A 21075-nucleotide genomic window follows, 5' to 3' on the forward strand; every position below is an offset into this window, starting at 1 on the left:
GGGTTGTCCGCTCTGGCCCTGACAGGATTCAGACTGTTAGGAACCTGTTCAGGGCAAAAAGGTTTTCACGAAGGGCATCAGAAGCTATTGCTAGCTGCAGAAGAAGCTCTTCTGCCAAGCTCTACCAGTCACCTATAACAGAGATTGTGGAATTTCGTTATTCTGATGGACACCAAGAAATTACATCAGTTTCCAAGCAAAGAGGCCTCGACAATCGTTTTTAGTTCCTCCAAGATTTCAAGCATGAAGAAGTGGAATGGAATTGGATGTAGTTTAAGATGGCTTAAGGTCCCCAATTCGAACTATTGAAATCGTCAACCATGAGAGACTTAACTAAGAAGACACTATTCCTAGTCGCCTTAGCCACAGCGAGCAGAGTAAGTGAGAGTCCACAAGGCCGGAGAAGTCTCCTTGGGAGGAGGTAGAAACTCCCAAAGAAGGAACTTCTCCTGTCGCATAAAACCTGTAGTTTTTATTTGCAACTTCGACTGAGGAATAAGGCGAACGAAGCCTTGCCTGACTCCCTCTTCTAAGCAAACCACTCTTCTCTTCTTTCAGTGCTTTCTTCGAGGATGTTTCGGTAATCTCGAAGGCGTTGATCTCCTACTTTCCAAACATCGACGGAGGGGAAGAAGGCGAAGCTGATTCAAAAAACAAAGTCCGGATACGTCTGCAACAGGAACCTTAACAGACTACAATAAGCAGAAGAGGTCTTTGAATCCTGGTCTTGGGTTTCCTCTTCCGACATGTCGGCCGACACCCCGTCTTCCTCTTCCGTCTGGCTCGTTCTCTTCTACAAAAAGACCATCAATTCTTGAAGCTGATATTAAATGGGTCCAAAGCAGAATCCTCTAGCAAGGGTTTGGCCTTCGAATCATCCTTGGGCGAAGCCGAAGTCGTGCTCTTCTCGAAAACGAACGACTGGGATTTGAAAACCACACGAGACGTAAGAGGTGAGTGAGTCGAAACAGCTCGAGACTAATGAGGAGCGAACGAGTCAAAAAATCCTATCGACACACAACCAGGGTTGCCGTTTTGAGGAATTTTCGTCTATAAGTGTGGCTTTGCTGGTGACATCTGGCAACTCCTAATGGCTTTTCCGACCACAGGCTACGGTACTGAATAATGAAATTCTTCATTTGCCTTTTTGTAGAAAAAACGGTATCACTGCACATAACGAATCCAATGATGCGAGTCAGTCTCACAAGTGTGCGAATGTAACGCACCTGAATGTCTGACTCCGTCCGAAGATATGCTATCCGAAGAGGACTGACGATCCTCCACGAAATTCTGGTCCGGAGTCGTGGCTGTCGTACGGTTCTTCTTCGAACACGAACGACTGGGAGTCGAAACAACACGAGACGTATGACGGTATGAGGCGAACGAGTCGAAGCAGCTCAAGGCGAATGAGGCAAAAAACGAGGTCAAAGCAGCTCAAGGCGAATGAAAGGGCAACGAGTCGAAGCAGCTCAAGGCGAATGAGGCGAACGGGGAAGTCTAAAGCAACTCAAGGCGAATGAGGCGAACGAGTCGAAGCAGCTCAAGGCAAATGAGGCGAACGAGTCGAAGCAGCTCAAGGCGAATGAAGCAAACGAGTCGAAGCAGCTCAAGGCAAATGAGGCGAACGAGTCGAAGCAGCTTGAGGTGAATGAGGCAAACGAGTCGAAAAAGCTCGAGACGAATGAGGAGAAAGAGTCGAAAATCTTATCGACACACTACCAGGGTTGTCGTTTTGAGGAATTTCGTATATAAGTGTGGCTATCTGGTAACACCTGGCAACTCCCCGTGGCTTTTCTGACCACAGCCTACGGCACTGAATAATGAAATTCTTCATTTGCCTTTATGCTTAAAAAAACGGTACAACGAATCCAACGATGCGAGTCAGTCTCACAAGTGTGTGAATGTAACGCAGCTGAATGTCTGACTCCATCCGAAGATACGCTATTCGAAGATGGAATGTATGAGGCGAAGGAGTCGAAGCATCGAGGCGAAGGAGTTGAAACAGCTCGAGACGAGTGAGGCGAACGAGTCGAAACCCCTACCGATACACAACGAGGCGAGTCAGTCTCTCAAGCGCGCGAGCGCCCTTAACAGGCGGAGACATCCCTCTTGTGCTGGGCATGTCTCTTTAAAGGACACGACACTAAATGCACTTCCACAAGTTTTCGCCTTGGACAACCGCGGCGACTGCACTTCCGAGTCGGACGACAACTGCACGTTTCATGATATCTACGCCTTTCCAGCGCGGTTTGTTTCCTGGGCGCTCGCGAGTCCACTATGTCGACAGAGTCGGCAACTGACCGTGGGCAAACTCCCCAGTCTCCCTTAGACCCAGGAGCTGGGGCTTGGGGAGTATGACAGTGACCTTCGTCTAGGAGAACAGGGGGAACGGACAGCGCCTCCTCGGACACGATACTGACACTGACACTTGGCCTAACACTGGCCTTATCGCTTGACTCTTTACGAACGCACCTCTAACATGGAAATGGTGTTGGGATCGGAAACATCGATACCTGGTCTGGAGTAAATGTACTGAAGTTGGAGGACTAGTCAAAAGGTAAAATATTAGATAAAAGTGGAGAAGATAGTGACAGTTTGCTCGCCTCTAAAGGCACGGAAGTTGTCTCTACTCTAGTTTTTATTACACGCTCTAAGCGCTGTTTCCTTCCTCCTATTCTTTGTACCCACTTTCTCTAAATGGGCTTGAAAAAGTCATCCAACATTTTTTATCTAAACTACGGCACTCATCACAAGTTAAAATTCCGTTGCTACAGCACATGAACACATTTTTGGGGAGTGCGGATCATAACATAGTTTAGCTAATCTAGTTTTGCAGCCAAACTGCTGCAAAAAAAACCTAACTGAAAAAAGAAGAACTAGCATCAAGCGGCATCTTCGTAATAACGTTGTTAACGATTAGGCAGCTAACTGATGAAGCAAAAAGCCAACCAAGAAATTGTACATCACCAAAAAGAAAAAATCCACAATGGCGACGAAAGTCGACTGCAACAACAAACAACAACAAACCACCGGTGTTACCCCGTGGCCGGCAGAAAACGAATTGAAGTCTAAAAGCTCAGCAGTACCAGGTATTCCCGATAGTGGGCGGGATCTGTATCCCACCTACACAAAAGATGGCAGCACTGCTACCACCGCCAGAAATTGAATTTTCGACTGCCAGGTAAGAAACCGAACAGCTAATGTAATTGTTTGGTAAGTCACTTATGTTGAAAAACCGGTTTTTGTTTTTTGATTGGAGCCTGTACTGTTTCATATTCATTCAGCCTAGAATCCCGGGGATGTCAACGTTTTTAGACGGCCTTCTTGTTTTGTGTGTTGACCTGCCTTGGACAGATGCAAATTCCAGTAGATGTGCCTTTTTCTTCTGCTTCATCATCACTTTGTGTTGAGTATGCTGGTCCATCTCCCAAGGGATATTGCCCCCTCAAGGAGAGAGGGCCCAGCTACTTGTTCTTTAGTATTTTACTTTTGTTATATTGAAGATAATTTGAAAACATTTGTACTGACATAAATGTTTTTGATATACTATCGTTTTTTTATTTCTTATTAACATTTCCTGGAACTAAGTAATGTTTTAGTCTTTCAGAATTTGTGTTTCAGGATGTTCGAGAAATAGGGGTTTGTGTTGCAGTCAAGGTCTTTATGGTAGGATTGCGATCTTTCTGTCTGCATGCAAGGCCAGTCGTGATTGTCTCGTCTCTTTCAGTCATTTTGGTGGGAGTAGGGCGATAGGTTGTATGGCTCTGTACGGCTCACTCCCGTCTTTCCCTCCATCCTCACGTTTTATTTTTTTTTATTTTTACATTCTCAGGATAGAAATTTTTTTTTCCAGAGGAGAGAGCATATTACGTACGTTTCTTTACAGGCTCTTCCGTTGTCAGCCCTGCTTCTCATCTGGAAGGTTCTGGCAGTGGTTTGGGGGGGGGGGGGGGGGGGGGGGGGCAGTCGATCTCAAAAACTTGGGAGAGGGCCCATCTGCTTTGCATCCCTCTGACAGAGATGCCACTTCACTAATTTTTTATTTGTATGTTTGTGCTGCGAAGAAAGTGAGATTTTGGAAGCAGTCAGTACTGTCAGCAGTGTGTTCCTTGCTGTCATTGGAGCCTCTTGCTTGCTGAACAATATGGCGTCGTCATGCAGGGATGCCAACCTTATGGACTGCTTTGAATATTGTCAACCTTGATGTCCTCTTGGTACCCTTTTGTTCGGGGCTTATGATATAATTGTACTATTTTTAACATTTTTCTGCACTACACACAATGTTCTCTCTCTCTTGGTAACAGTAATCTGCTGTGTGATGTCACAAATGGGGCCTGCGATTGTCATGGCTTCTGCTGACTGCATAGTTGACATTGCTGCATTCGACTGAAGGGCAATCTCTCTTCCTTTTCTTCGACGATGGATTTTCTTGGAAATTCTTCACTATCCGTTGCATGTATGTGTTCTAGGAAGGCCCTCTGGATGCTGTAGGAGGTGGCAGAAGACCTTTTTTCGCCATCTTCGCTGTCACTGAGATCCTTGACTTAGGCTACCAGTCCGAATGATGTGATGTCATTCTCAATACATATCTGCCTGTGACGTCCGCTTCTGTGACATCTCTCCCCTCCGCCTGTTGTGACGTAACTTCCATCATCATGACGCCATTGCGGTTGGTTGTCAATCCATCAGAGGTGTTCTTCCAAGAGTTGGTTGATTGGATGGACTTTACGTTTAGTAGGAGGTGTCCCAGAGTTTCTAGCAGGAGACGTCGTAGGGCAAGACATCCGTTGCCTTTTCCTCCTCCTCCCCCTCCCCCTCCCCTCCAGTTGGGAAATTTGAGACTTGTGGCATCTTCCGAGTGTGAGAAGGTGTTTCTACAATCTTTCCAGCACGTATGTGGAATGTGTTTCCAGTCCGTGTTGATCTAATCAAGCGGGTTCTTTGTTCCCTTGGCCTGCATGATGAGACGTCTCCGATTTAGGGGGAGAAGGTAACCATGGCTGTGGATCCTTGCTTGGCCCGTGTACGTGGATGGGAGCTCTTACTCCTGCTATTCGTCTTCCAGATGGCCGAGGATTCCTTGCTCACCCATGACGTGGTCCTCACTCGGCTGTGTAACATGATGGAGATCCTATTCCCACCATTCATCTTCCAGAGTTTGAGACTGCCAGGCAAGAGATCTTCTCTGACGTTCTCTGTTGGATCGTTCCACATATCACAGATATATTCATGATTCATCATGCCCGTGTACGTGCTTGTCACACGTCCTGTGTAAGTAATCGTAACTCGCCCATGTACTTGCTCGTACACATCCGTGTATGTGATCATCACACGCCTGTTGTATGTGATGAAGGTCCTACTCTCACCGTTCTTCCAAAGTCAGGTTGGGATACTTTAGGTAGGAGTGATCTCTGATGTTCTCACTTATATCATTTTACATTACATGACTGCGTACGTGTCATCACTAGTCCATGTATGTGATTCATCACACATTCAGGTGTTTGATTTGTCATTTTCATCCCATGTCCGTATACCAATGTCCACGGATGTGGTTCATTGGACAGCCGCGTTCCAGTGTTTTCCTTTTCAAGTTACATTATACTCAGGAGCATAGTTCTTATGGTGGAAGCAATGACAACCCTACCAGAAAGTAATTCGGAATGTCTGTTGCAAATGCCAGTCAATGGATTCATTCAATCAAGTTGTCAGGCCTTCTTTGGGATTCAGGCTACTTTCTGGTTAGATACTTGGGTCTATGCCAAGAGGCTTTTCAATGAGAGGTTTTTTGTGTACTCCTGGTGGCTGGGCTTTACTAACAGCCAAGTACTGTGATGGTTGACAAAGCCACCAAAACAAAATGCTGTTAGCTAACAAATGACCTTCAATATCGTGCTACTGTGATTAACAATGAGACACTGTGGTTTAAGAAATGTCAATTGTCAGGTCCTGTTGAATAACTGGATCATCATTACCAACACACTCTGACATGTTAAAAAAACCCTAAGGCGAACAGGTTCACACTTAACACTAATGAATGGGCCCGTATTGATTTCTTATTTATGGTCTAATAACAATAAAAATGTAACCATAAAAAGAAGAAAACTCTTTGATATTCCAGGGTATTTCACTATACTCTATATATATTATGTGGTATTTCTTGAATTTTCAAACAATGGCAAAAGCTAAATTAGAAAAAATATAAAATATTTAAGTTACAAAACCTATCTAAAGACTAGTAGAGTTAAATAAATTATTTTGACAATGAAAGAGGAAAAAAAATCGACTGTTTATTCTAACCTGGAAAATAATGAGGAAAAGTTCTTCTGGTCAGCTTGTGCAGTTTCCAATTTCTCTTCCATTCTTTCAATTTCTTCTTCTGTTGGTCTTGGTCTCTGCTCTTCTTCATCTGAAGAGGAGTCATCTGAATCATGCCCAGTCCGGCGCTCACGTGCATCATTTACCTCTCGCTGAAGGCGAGCTACGTGTTTGTTCATTTTACGAATGGTTGCGTGGATTATTTCCCAAATATAGTTTCTGAAAATAAAACAAAAAAATACCAGATTGCTTTTTTAAAATTATCCTCCAAAAATATGAGCATACTGAATGTAGTTAAAATGATAAAATATATAAATTATGTTCTCTTGAATTATGAGCTTGAATGTTAAGCATGCTAAAAATTGTACAAATAAACATGGGAGCAAAGCACACACATGCAAACTTCCCTCTTAACTTCAATAGTTCTTATTAATTTTTATGTCCACGTTAGTTCTTTTTTCCCTTCTTTTTTTCTGCGTCTACTACTACTATGGTTCAGTATTACTAATGTTTTCCTTTCATTTAGTTTGATCCTTACCCTTATTGTTATAGAAGTTCTGTTACTTCTGCTTCTACATATTCATCCACTCTCACTATATACTGTATATTTCCACATATAAAACAACCCTTAAATCCTAAAATTCACTCCTAATAATTAGGGTTTGTCTTTTACTACCATTCTAAAAATCAAACCTTGAATTCTAAGTGATGTTTATCGGCAGGCTAGGGTCTCAAGTGTGATAACCACCAACATACATGAAAAGTTTCACATTATGAAATAAACTGATAATAAAGGAAATAAACCCATTCCATGTCAATGAAATAATCTGTTTTCCATGAGAGCCCCGCTGAGAAATGTAAAAACATCGTGTTACAGTTGTGCTCACAGAAACATTTATCTTTCAGTAACCTTTCAGAAATTTTAATGGTGATGTAATTATGGTAGTACAGTAATAACATTTAGGAAAATATAATATTCATTTTACATTAAAAATTCATTATCATTTTGCTGAAATAACAATTTTGGATCACATACAACTGCTTAGAACAATTCAGTCATACAAATGATGATTATGAGAAAATGTAAACATCGTGTTATGGTTGTGATGTAATTATGTACTACAGTAATAACATTTTCGGAGGAAACATATATTCATTTTACATTAAAAATTACATACATAATTATCATACATTAGACTAACCCATTAAAGGCCGACTGGACGTATTTTACGTCAACATTTTTTGTCTCTCGGGTGCCGATTGGACGTATTTAACGTCGACATACAAAACGTTTCTTAAAATATTCGCGGAAAAAATACTTTTAGCCTACCAGTCGAAAACTCTTGAATCACGCGCCTTGGGGGATGCTGGGAGTTCACGGATCAAGGTGTTGTTTTATTTACAATCGTTACGCAGGCACGCAAGCGCGAATTTCTTTCTTGCCGCACTAAAAAGTATCTGTGACACATCTCGGAAATTATTTCGTCACTTTGACAATTTTTGTACCATTTTAAATTAGCCGTACATGGAATATTATACATGAAAATGTGTGCATTTTTATGTAGAATACAACAAAAAAAATACTCATGATTGTAGCTTTTATCAGTTTTGAGATATTTTATATAAAATAACGATAAGTGCAAAAATTTCAACCTTTCGGTTCAACTTTTGACTCTACCGAAATGGTCGAAAAACACAATTGTAAGCTAAAACTCTTATATTTCAGTAATATTCAATCATTTACCTTAATTTTGCAACTAATTGGAAGTCTCTAGCACAATATTTCGATTTATGGTGAAATTTATGAAAAACTTTTTCCTTACGTCCGCAGCGTAACTCCTTCCGAAAAAAATCATCATGCGATTGTGGTAATGTTTGCAACCATTTTAAAATTAGCCGTTACATAAAGTTTTATATACGGAAATGTGCGCAATTTCATGCACAATACAACTAAAAACAACCCATGGTTGTAGCTTTTATCAATTTTGAAATATTTTTCATATAAAAAATGATGTGACAAATTTTCAACCTTTGGTCAACTTTGACTCTACCGAAATGGTTGAAAAACGCAATTGTAAGCTAAAACGCTTAAATTCTTGTAATAATTCAATCATTTACCTTCATTTTGCAACAAATTGGAAGCCTCTAGCAAACATATTTCGATTTATGGTGAATTTATGAAAAAAAATAACATTTTCTTTACGTCCGCGCGGTAACTCTTCCGAAAAAATCATACGTGCGATTGTGGTAATGTTTTGCACCATTTTAAATTAGCCGTTACATAAGTCTTATATATAAAATATGCGAAATTTCATGTAGAATACAACAAAAAATAATTGAAGGTTGTAGCTTCTCTCATTTTTGAAATATTTGCATATAAATCACGATAATAGAAAAAACCACGTTCGGTCAACTTTGACTCTACCGAAATTGGTCGAAAACACAATTGTAAGCTAAAACTCTTACAATCTAGTAATATCCAGTCATTTATCTTCATCTTCGAAACAAAATTCGAAGTCTCTAGCACAATATTTAGATTTATGGTGAATTTTAAAAAAAAAACTTTCCTTCCCTCCGCGCGCGGATTCTCCGCCACAAAATCTCCGAAATGCCTACGTCCCATTCTCGAATATTTGCTCCGTTTCATATTAGGCATTTCATAGAGTTTTATATATGAAAATGTGCACAATTTCATGTAGAATAAAAACTAAAAATATTTGAAGGTTGTAGCTTTTCTAATTTCCGAAATAATTGCATATAAAAAAATATATATAAAAAAAATTCGACATTCGGTCAACGTTAACTCGTCAGATATGGTCAAAAACTACAGTTGTAAGCTAATACTCTTACAATATAGTAACATTCAATCATTTTTCTTCATTTTGAAAGAATTGGAAGTCTCTAGGACAATATTTAGATTTATGGTGAATTTTTGAAAAAAATATTTGTTTATGTCCGCGCGTTACGAATTTGAATACAATTTATATGAAATTTCGTTTTTGCGCTATCATATATCGCATTATTTATATATATATGTTAATGATAATTTTTTTGTTTTCATTTCATGATGGTTGCATACTAAACGTTCAGCCAATGAAAAAAAGGAGCCAAAAATGAACTCTTAATCTTGAAAACTAAGCGCGCTGTTATTCAAGAGTTTTCGGCTGGTAGGGCCTAAAAGTATTTTTCCGCGAAGTTTTAAAAAAACTTTTGTATCTCGACGTAAAATACGTCCAGTCGGCACCCGAGAGACAAAAAATGTCGACGTAAAATACGTCCAGTCGGCGTTTAATAAGGGTTAATATAACATTATTATATGACCTTTCAACTTTTGAACAAGAATGATTTTAGTAACAATATATATTCTCCTAAATAACAGTAACATGGAGGTAACTAGGTATCGGTATTGGCTTTAAAGTTGGTATTGGTGCATCTTCAAAGGTATGCTCCTATATAAAACAATTTGTACCTTCACGCTCCCGAAATTATTACAACCTGAGATTTAAACAAAAGAGCCTAAAGAATTGCCTCTTGCAGATCAGAAAACGACTACCCACTATACTAGAAGTAGATTTAGAGCTTTACTGTTTTCAAACACAATTCTGTGTAGTTAAGGTAGTGTGTGGGTAAAAAATGATATTGTTATGATACAATAAAGTTTCATACATACTTACCTGGCAGATATATACATAGCTATCGACTCCGTCGTCCCCGACAGAAATTCGAAGTTTCGCGGCACACGCTACAGGTAGGTCAGGTGATCTACCGGCCTGCCGCTGGGTGGCAGGACTAGGAACCATCCCCGTTTTCTAATCAGATTCTCTCTTCCACCTGTCTCCTGCGGGGAGGCTGGTGGGTCTTCAATTGTATATATCTGCCAGGTAAGTATGTATGAAACGTTTATTGTATCATAACAATATCATTTTCATACATTCAACTTACCTGTCAGATAATATACATAGCTGATTGACACCCTTTGGTGGAGGGCAAGAGACAGCTAACTACTGACTAGACAGGTAAACAACATATGTTGTAGGTATTTATAGACCTTGGTTCCTCTGTGTTTCTAGACGAAGGGTTGACTTCCTAGCTATTGCATAGGAGTCTGCTTCGTCTCAAGAGCCTTAGCAAGATAGTGATCTGTGGCCAAGAGTTCTTGTGGGTCTATACCGATGGGGTCTTATCCACTTACTCGGTCGAGCCTAATTGGCATTTGTCACTGGGTGCTAATCCGCTTATATGACAACATGCCTATGCCTATTGGCATAACTAAGGAGCGCAACACCGATCGCGATCACCTGTTCCTAACATGAGGGTTCGCGCTAAATTGAAAAAGAGTTATCCCCCAAAACTCCTTTCAAACCTCAAAAAAAAATCACTGAGTTAAAATAAATTCAACTCATTATTAAGGATCAGTGTCGGCTCCTTATCCCAGCAACGTATCCACTGATACGTATAAACAAGAGAGAAGGATCTCTCGTAGGTTAACTTGAAGTCCTTCGTGTAATGAGCAGTCAACACATAGTTGCATCTCTCATATGTTAAAGCTAATATGTCTTCCTGACAATATTGTTACGAAAAGAACAAGAATTTGCAAAAAAGCTGCACTCATGAGCTTTTTAAATTCTCAGCTGTTTGAAGGTATCATCAAGTCCCACTTATGAAGTGCTTTAGAGATCACCTACCATTGTTTCAAAGAAGACTAGGATTTCTTTGAACTGGATCTCATCTGGATGAAGCCTAGCGCCTGGCTTGCGCCTGGCTGGCGCGAGGAGTATCCTGTTTGGAATACTCTGGCGCCTGACAGTCGTAAAACTCTTCGAATACTCCTGCCGTCTGGAAGGCGCATCTCACTCCAAATACTCCTGGCGCCTGTTAGGAGTATTAAGCTCAGAATACTCCTGGCGCTTGGTAGGCACATCGCGCTTCGAATACTCCTGGCGCCTGGTAGGGAGTAAAAAGTCTAGAATACTCCTGGCTCCTGGGAGGAGTATCGAGGTCAGAGTACTCAAGGCGCCTGGCAGGAGTATCTCTTCCCGAATACTCCTGACCTATGGAAGGCGCATCTAGTTCCGAACATTCCTGTGGCTTGGTAGGAGTATCGCTCATGGAATGCGCCTTTCGAATGGCAAGTATATTGCGCTTAGCGGGCGCTATACTCCTATCAGGAGTCTCTCTTCTCCAGTTGGCTCTTGTTGCTTGGATGAAGATCTGGGCCTAGAACGATCTACAGTAAAGTCAGGCTCTTTGCGCCTACTTGGCGCCTGCTCCTAGTTGGCGCCAGACGCTTGGCAGGAGTTACTTCCTTTCCCACGTCTCGCCTGCCTAACGCATCGCTCCCCCAGAGATGGCCGCTTGTGCGACAAACTCCCCTGTAGGGTTCGTCGCGCCGACAGGAGATCGGTATTTGGATCGCTTAATCGGAAGCCTGTTCATCCTTTTTACGAGTAGGCTCTTTAGAAAGTACTCTACCAAAGACGCTAATTGCTCCTGCACATTCCTCAAAATTTAGTCAGCTACATCCAGTGAGAATAGGAAATCTCAAAAGTCCGAGAGACAAGTCCTTCCTCCGAGGAGGTATCCTTATTGCATACTTCCGTTGCTAACGATTTCTCCTCCTACATGTTGATGAGTTTTTTCGTTGCAGAAGCTTCCCTATTCTTGCCCGAAGGAAGGGAAGGAGCTTGGAATTTTAAACAGAGATTCTGAGCTGAAATTGGTAGGGACTCCTGATTTCTAGCTCTTGAATGTATCTCTCTGAACCTTTTGGGAAGTAGTTTGAGCCCTCCTTGCGTTCCAAAGACACTGTCAGTAAACGTTTTAAACCTTGTCTTCTTCTGTAGATGACAATGTCAATACATTACCCGGACAACGAAACCTCTATCTGAAAGCGTTGATCCAGGAATAAAAGGCTTTAGTTCTCTTGCCAAACATACTATGCTGGCCAGAACCCATTGCCGAGTCTTCAAAGAATTTGATTCCAGATTCTAAAGCCCAAAATTTCACTTGTCCTTTTGAACGTTTAGGGCCAAGAGAAACATTTGATTAGGAGCAGTTCCATCTTGTTGGAACACGGAATCTGAGGCCCAAATTAGGATCCCATTCTAAGTTAAGTGAAGATCTCTTAAAACCCCCTCCCCCATTACAGCCTCTTATCGTATAGAGGTATTGTTATAAGATCCCGAAGATCTTAATTCTCTACTATCTCTAATATTCTTTGTCTAGACAGAGTATATCTTTTCACTGTGTTAATTGATAGCATAAAACTACCAAGGTGATTCTTCCCTCTGAAAGGGAAGAAAACCATTATGTGGTTCACAGAGGTATCGAAGAGGACAGTTTCCCCTGTCTATCTAGCACGATCTGCAGCAACTCTATGTCTTTAACATATTTAAAGGAATTATCAAGCTTCCCTTGAAAAATCCTCTCATTCATATTTACTTCTGGTCAGTCTGCACGCAGACAGACTCAGAGTGAATAGGTTTTTCAGGTCCAATATTTATAATAAGATTCCGATAAAATCTCTACTCTCTTAGAAAAACCTTACGACACTGCTGAAAGAGAACGTGACCTCTGTGAATCCAACCTTTTTATTACCAAAATGATGCATTCATCTTCTTCCTTTGACGCCCATTTATTTTAATGTGTTAAGAACTATATAACTAGGGGAAAAAAGACTAAAGTTTATTCCCCTATTTAAATTAAAGATGGCGTATCTTGCTACCTCTCTTGTTTCGAGGAAAAGGAAGCAATCTATAAGAAGCTCGTTCATCTTCTGCCTTGCGAAGAGATCTGTGAATACTTTCCGCAGGGTCTGACAACTCTTTCCAATAAATGTTAATCGTGCTCTGCCGAATTAAAATCCTTTATAATCCCCGTCACATTGTGGTAAACAGCATTCATCTAGGAAACTCTTGTAAAGATAGTAGGAACGCTGTAATTACCACGGTGTGTGCATAAGGCTTAACCGTATCGTTATCTTAAGGTGAATTTCCTACTACATTCTTTCCTCGCCGAGGCAGAGAGATATATCCTTAGCAAAACGAATACGATGTATTCATGTTTGCCTAAAAAAATCCCCTCAATTCGTGGTTAAGTCCCTGATTGTATGGGGAATATACGGTGAAGCATTCGATCCCTTAGGAGAGAAAGATGTAACCAACCGTTCACGACCGAGACTGGATGGTACTAGATTGGCTCACAATTACAGTCGTCTCGTTCACGTGCCTGGCTGCATTCATTCTGAGTTGCCAGTTACTCCCTTCAATGAATGGATATAATAAAATTATTCTCGAGTCTAAGAAAGCTCTCAATAATGCAAAATTTAAGCCAAACAACCTTTGTTAAATACCGAAGCTGAGTAGGTATTGTCGTAACAAACCTTTTAAGCGAAGTCCTTACTAGAAAAATCCTGTAAGGATATAGATAATTCCGTAGCGAACCAGAAAGGCAACTATGGTATGCGTATATGACTTGTCATTCAGTAGTCGTATACAGCAAGCCTTCTACGACCCTCTTTCCTTTCCGACATGCAGAGAAAGAATGGAAATCTTACTCTCTTCGTTCATTTCGTCAATAATCCCGAATGAGTATTAGTCGAAAGAGATCGCAAATGACAACCGAGGATCGAAGAGAATCTCTCCAGCTTTTATTATCTTGGAGATAAGTCCGTATTTTACGCCTTTCTTATCTGGAAGAGCCTCTAATCAATGAATGAGAGCTCGTACGAATCTTGTTCAAACTTCCAAACGATTGCCCCTCTTTCTGTAAATGGTTGGTTTGTATTATTTTTTTAGAAGGAGGATGATTTTTAATATCCTCTTACTAATACTGAACTAATTCTCACAATTCTGCTCTATCTTCCATTCCTCAAGTTGGGACAAGATTGAGCAACCGGAGGAGAGCGCTTCCTTTGCGAAAGGTGAAGGCTTTTAGCAGTACCGACTCTAACCTGACAAGGGCTACGGCAGCCTGTGCTACATCTTGAGTCCCTGCCTGGAAAAAAGCCGAACATGCTTCTTGCCTTTATTTCATTAAGACGATCCTGACAAGGGCAACGGCCGCCTGTGCGACAACTCCCGTCCCTATCAGGAGAAGCCTCGAATGTCTTTCACCTTTCGCCTGGAGGACTCTTGGCGGTTGTCAGGCTTTCTTCTTGTAGGAGAAAGTGCCTGGCGCTAAGCAGGAGTATCTTGCCTAGAATACTCCTGGCGCCGGTGGGAGGAGTATCGCGATCGGAATACTCCTCGTCCTCGGAATACTTCCTGGCGCCTGGCAGGAGTATCGCGCTCCGAATACTCCTGGCGCCTGGAGGATATCGCGATCGGAATACTCCTCGTCCTCGGAATACTCCTGGCGCCTGGCAGGAGTATCGCTCTCCGAATACTCCTGGCGCCTGGGAGGAGTATCGTGTTCGGAATACTCCTGGCGCCTGGCAGAAGTATCGCTTTCCTAGGAGGAGTATCGTGATCGGAATACTCCTGGCGCCTGGTAGGAGTATCACGTTCCGAATACTCCTGGCGCCTGGGAGGAGTATCGTGCTCGTCGGAATACTCCTGGTGCTTGGCAGGAGTATCGCGTTCCGAATACTCCTGGCGCCTGGGAGGAGTATCGTGATCGTAACACTCCTGGCACCTGGCAAGAGTATCACGTTCCGATCACGATACTCCTGGCGCCTAGGAGGAGTGAGTATCGTGATCAGAATACTCCTGGATCCTAGCAGACGTATCGCCCTTGGAAAGTTTTCTTGTTGGGAAAGTTCCGAGCATCTGAAAGGCGATCCTCGCCTGGAAAGTTCTGTACGTCTGGAAGGTTATTCGAATCTGGAATCTTTCCGCCTTCTGGAAGGTTCCGCTTGTGCGGAAGGTTCTCGTGTGCGGAAGGGGTTCCGATCTCTGTACATTTGTTCTTGCTTAGAATTCGACAATACTTCCATTTTCGACATAGCCCTCCCTTTCTTCTGAATGAGAAGGACTTCCATTTCCGATGAAGATCCTGGTTCATAGTGCTTCAGGTGCTTTGCGCCTCGTTTCAGGCGCTTTGCGCCTTGTTTCAGACGCTTTAGGCGCATTGAGCCTCGTTACCGGAGCTTCATGCCCAAGGAGCTAGAAGCTTAAAAGTTATATATATGTGTACTCACTAAACGAGATCCATATAATTCATTCGATCAACAAATATTCTTTAATATCTAATTTGTTCTTCTCAGAATAGATATATTTTCATATACATGTACCGATGAGGAATTTATTGAAATAACTATTTCAAACCCCCATGGGATAGATAGTATAGCCCCCCCCCCCCCCCCCCGTCCTCCAAACCATAAGGGGAGGGGGGGGGGGGGACGGGGGGGGGGGGGGGGAACGGGGGCACGAACCCGGATAGGGCAATGCCTCTACCGCAACTGTTATCGAATGATGTCTTCCTTTCTCCGTCTCTTCTGAGGTTCCGATAGCCAGACGAGATTATCTTGCATCTTCATTTAATCTACGCCGTTGAATGTTTCTTCTCCTTATTCGTCAAGACGATAATAATAAGGGGAACACATTGAATTAGGATGCCTTTCCAATGGCTATCCCTGGCAGTCTGGGACGTCCTACAGAACCTGCCGAGGGGACGCCTGATCGGTGGGGGTTCTCCATAACCTCCGTAAGGCTTTCGATTCCTTCTCCTCTGGGCCTGTGAGCTTGGAAGAGGTCTAGGCCTGGGAGCGAGACAGAGCCGATCAGACGCACCCTCTATGCAATGGGGAACACTATAATCACTTCTTACCTTATAATAGCTCGTATCTTGAGCTACATTCCTTTATCTTCAAATTGCAAAGTGAATTTAATAGTTTCTGTGAAGTAAGAAGGTAATGAGGAAACAACACTACTAGTACTGTTAATATTCTAATGCTTGTCAGAACGAGGGCTATTAAAGCTTCTAAATAAAGAAAGCATATCTAGTTCTATGTTTTTCTGACTTCCTCAAATAGGAAGTTACCTTATTTTCCTCAATCAAATTCTAACATTTATTACACTTTATCAATGAAATAAATATTTATATTTCCCTTTCTTGCAAACTATGTAATTGTCTACCGAAAAACTTCGGTAGTTACACATCCTCTATTCTTTGAAAACTTCGAAGTTAATTCATTAAAAAGTTATTAATAAACGTATGCCAAAACCACCGATCCAGTACTTCCCTGTAAAAGTCGGCCCAGAAGATCGATGGCGATGAAACACGAAAATCAAATCAGAGGGAAAGTAAACATATGTTTACCTTCCCAGCGACAGAGAGAATCTGATTAGAAAACTGGGGATGGTTCCTAGTCCTGCCACCCAGCGGCAGGCCGGTAGATCACCTGACCTACCTGTAGCGTGTGCCGCGAAATTCGAATTTCTGTCGGGGACGACGGAGTCGATAGCTATGTATATATCTGACAGGTAAGTTGAATGTATGAAAACCAAATCGCACTTCTACTGCACCACATCAATCCTATCCATAATTGAAATTTTGTTTACCTTCAATAAATGGTCGAAGATATGGAGCTAGTTCTCATGCATAGCCTAATCAAATATGTCACAGAAGACCTTGTGTTCCTTGATTAAGACGTTTTAAGTTTTATAAAAACACAAAACACAAGGTAAACTTTGACTCTTCCAGGCTTAACCTTCACAAATACATTCTAGGTTTTCTCAAACCACAAAACAAAAAGTTTAACTTTGCCTCCTCCAAGCTTAACCATTGGCAAAGAGAGCTATGTTTCTAAAACTACAAAACAAATGGTTAATTTAGCTTCTTCCAGACTTAACCTTTGACGACATCTACACATTTCCTAAAACTACAAAACAAATGGTTAACTTTGCTTCTTCCAGGATTAACCTTTGACAAAGATGTTCTAGGTTCCTAAAAGGATAACTACCTCTTCCAGGCTTAACCTATCTGATCAAGTTGTAATTGGCCCAACAGGACAGAGTAGCATTTCTCCTTCTTCCCCATTATGGAGGTTGCACTGGAATTCTTATTCTTACAGTTCACTGTAAAAAAACTAGCCTTAACAGCTCTATGGCAGAAAGATAAAATAGCCTTCCCTTTACAACAGCTTAAAGAAGGGGTGCTGGCTATAAAATTTACTCAAGGGGTGCTGGCTATAAATTTACTCATTAACTGCTGATAGTGCTCAATAAAAGGTTTCATAGTAAATAATTCAGATAAGCCTTAGACCTGCATCTAAACTCCCAAGAGAGAGAGAGAGAAAGAGAGACATAGAAATGAAGGGGTTCAATCCTCACACCTTATGGTGCTGATTCTCAGCGAGATCTAAAAGTACATAATGCAACACTGAGGAAAGTATGGAACGATAACTTTGGAGGTAGACAGCAGTCTTACTATCTCTAAACAGAAAACATTGATGTCTACAAGGTTCCAGGGGCTGAAAAATTCCTCTAGAGTAGCACCCTCAGCAGTAGACAGACTGCTGCTTCTGAGTTCCAAGGCCACGGCCTATTCATCTTTGACAGACAAGCCTGCACAATTAAGAATCATCCCCACAACACTAGATACGAATGAGGAATCAGAGAATTCAAAAAATTATAATGCATAGAAACTGGGCCAGGTGAAGCAACAGGTCCTTGGCCTTTGGAATACTGTTAACAGAGTTGGCTAACTTGAACCAGTGAAGTCGGTAAGCAAAAGGATTCTTGTTCCTAAAGTCGACACCATCCACCAATGGGCAACAAAGTCCCTGACAAAACTTATAGAGGCAGTGCACACTAACCCAAACAAAACACACAGAACAGCAATACCTCCTTGTAACTGCATCTTGAAGGAACTTGCGTGACTGAGAATTGTACTGGTAAGTGGAATACCTTTCTGCATGTGTACCACAAGTCTGACCGTTCTTTGGAAAGGCACTAAAACCATGCTAGAAAACCAAAAAGTATGTGGGACAGACACTTCCTGTTATTCAGTCTCAAAACGTCCCAGAATGACGAATATCTCCAATTGCTTATGGGGCTAGGAAAGAGGTAAAAATCCCAGTGAATTCTGCCTAGTCCATTCATTCTCTCTATATACAACCTCCTACTAAAAAAAGAGACTTATGAGAGAGATTTCTGCTGAAGAAGACAAAGGAACAGCTATGAGTGGGAGATTAAACCAGTGGAGGACAGCCAAAAAAAAGAACCACAACTCCCCACCCCTTACCATCTCCACCACATAAGGTACTGGTCCCCAAGTCTCTCCATGCATGCCAGGAGGTTGCAAAACTGAGGTCTACAATTATACCCGAAAGGCATAAAACAAGACTGTACCAATTAATACTCCCTTATCGCCTTAACCTTGAGTTGCATAAGCCGACAAAGCAAAAGTGTTCTCACTTCTTCCAAACAGAGTTAGTATAAGCATGAGGACAATACCATGCAGCATCAGAAATGAATTAACTCTCTTTCTTGCTAAACTCCAGCTGGAGGCAAAAAGCTTAAAGCTGGCTCTACAAACTCGCTTGGTTGGCGCCTCCACTTCTCTAAGCCGATGCAAAGAAGAGACAAAGTACTCAGTAAAATGTAATAACTCAACAAGCTAGACAGACTCCAATAACATGCTCAAGCACCTGTCAGTCTTGAGTTCATTTCCCAAAAGGAAAGAGAAAGAAACCGAAACTCCTAATAAAAACGGTTACAGCGTCAGTAAGTGAATCGCAAGAGCTGATCTTCGGCTCTCCGTGACTTCATAAGAAATAAGAAAACAAGCCATGGCAGGCCTAAAGGGAACTTTGTGCGTCCAAGTACGAGAAACGTTGCGAAACGCCCTCTAACAGAAGAAAGCTTAGGTTCTCTTCTGCCAATATTTAAAGGGAGCCAAAATACACTAAGAACAAGCCAGACATATTCTCTATGTGGCCTCTTTCCTCAACTAAATGAGGATGCAGCAAAGCGTAATGTTGCAACAAACGCTGACCAGACCAAACAAGTCTCTCCATTTCAAACTCTTCTTCTGCCAGAAGGCGACAGGAGGAGAAAGCTGCCAACAAAAAAGATTGCACTTTCTTTCTAACACCTGGTGACAGAAAGCAACAATAACCAAGTACTGTATCGCATCCACGACTGTATGAAAAGGAGACAGTCTTTGGATTGCTCTTTCTTCCTAACACCTGGCGACAGAAAGCAACGGTAACCAAGTACTGTATCACATTCACGATTGTATGAAAAGGAGACAGTCTTAAGCAACTCAGGACTCAGCTATGGTCTACACGAATCAACTGAGGGAAAGAAAACGAGGTGCAAAAGAAAATGGGAAAGATTGGAGGGCGGGGGAGGCGAGTTTACAAGGACTCTTCTGCCTTGTCCGAAAACACATCAACGCAAAGACTCTCCTGCCTTTGTCCGAAAGCAAATTGACATACTTGAAAGGATTCCTATATGACACATTGTTAGAAAGCTCTGAAGCTAGAAAAATATCTAGCTTGGAGAGAACCTAAGATACTATAAACATTGTACACTTGAAAGAGAAACATTGAGGCAGTAGTAAGAGATTTGCTAATAGCCGAAGAAAAACGCACGCAAAAAGCAAACACAAGCATTATGAAGAAAGAAGAAAATAGGCTAGCACACGATAATTTAGAATAACCAAAACGTGAAAGATCGGTTAAACTGTTGACTGAGTCGACGTAATATCGGAATGTGTAAAACTCGCTAGACACACATTATTGTCTCAATAAAAATGTCTATACCTAAATATATATTATTAATCCTATGTATTACTAACAACTCTAACTAGGTGCTGATGATGCCAGAAGGCGCATATGGAGCGAAGATTACGTTTCTCAAACGGTCCTTAGGTGAACACATTAAACGAGATTCAGACTGTGAAAAGGGCGAAGTAGGTATTGGAGAGCACAGAACCCCATTATCCCGAGAACTGACCTGGTTCCCTGGTAGCTGACACTTCTCAAAGGCACACTATCGCAGGGCAGTCCAAGGCTTGGGTGCTACGTACAGACAAGGGCACCAACACCTTATTTCTAACAGGGGAGGGGAAAGCAAAAAAAAAGTGCACACACTATGGAGGGATTTAGGACGTTTCCGTCATGAACATAAAAAACTTAAAATAAGTTTTTTATGTTCTTATTTCTCGATATGCTTTACCTGAACCAAACGGGGAGCAGAAGGCAGAAATACATAGGAAGTCTCAATACTAGCACTACCAAAATGCCTAGTCTGATTAGGGATAGCTGCAGATGAAGGGACACTAGGTAGGATAGAATGACAAGTTAAGTCCTGACCTAACTAATTGCTCTCACATTCTATCAGTTTCCTTTCTTTCCTATATCTGACATATTCAAGCATAAAGTTCTTAAAACAAGTCCCTACATTCTTGACATCTAGTTTGTACCCCTGCAGCTGGCACAAACCAAATTTTGATCTACTTCAAATTCCAACATCCTGCTTACACCAAAATCATTCCTACATCGCCTGATGTTATTGGTTTTGCTTTCAGTGTAATATATCCTAGGAAATTGAAATTACAATAATGTAAACAGGTATGAAACAGCCAAACTTCATAGAATACCAACAATTCCCTAAACACAATGGCAGCAAGGAGAGTTCTGACAAGAGCTAAAACATTCAAAACACACCTGGTGGAGAGCAAGTAAACTAGACAGTCATCTGGGCAGCCATTCAATTTTTTTTTTTTAATGCCGACTCGCCTAATCAGCATAGGGATATAGCTAACTTTAACAGTAGGTAAATTCAATGAAGTAGACGTGTGTTTTGCCAG

At 41.7% G+C, this 21075-nt stretch overlaps 1 protein-coding gene across 1 annotated transcript in view; it reads right to left on the reverse strand.

Moving 5' to 3' along the window:
• The window catches only part of LOC135214751 (nuclear cap-binding protein subunit 1-like), a 365385-nt gene that overhangs the window by 24128 nt on the left and 320182 nt on the right, over positions 1–21075 (reverse strand). Inside the window, 2 exon segments of the mRNA XM_064249099.1 lie at positions 6298–6320; positions 6323–6534. Of these exon segments, the coding sequence (XP_064105169.1) occupies positions 6298–6320; positions 6323–6534 (235 nt within the window).

The sequence above is a fragment of the Macrobrachium nipponense genome, chromosome 46, assembly GCF_015104395.2.
Source record: "Macrobrachium nipponense isolate FS-2020 chromosome 46, ASM1510439v2, whole genome shotgun sequence".
Lineage (NCBI taxonomy): Eukaryota > Metazoa > Arthropoda > Malacostraca > Decapoda > Palaemonidae > Macrobrachium > Macrobrachium nipponense.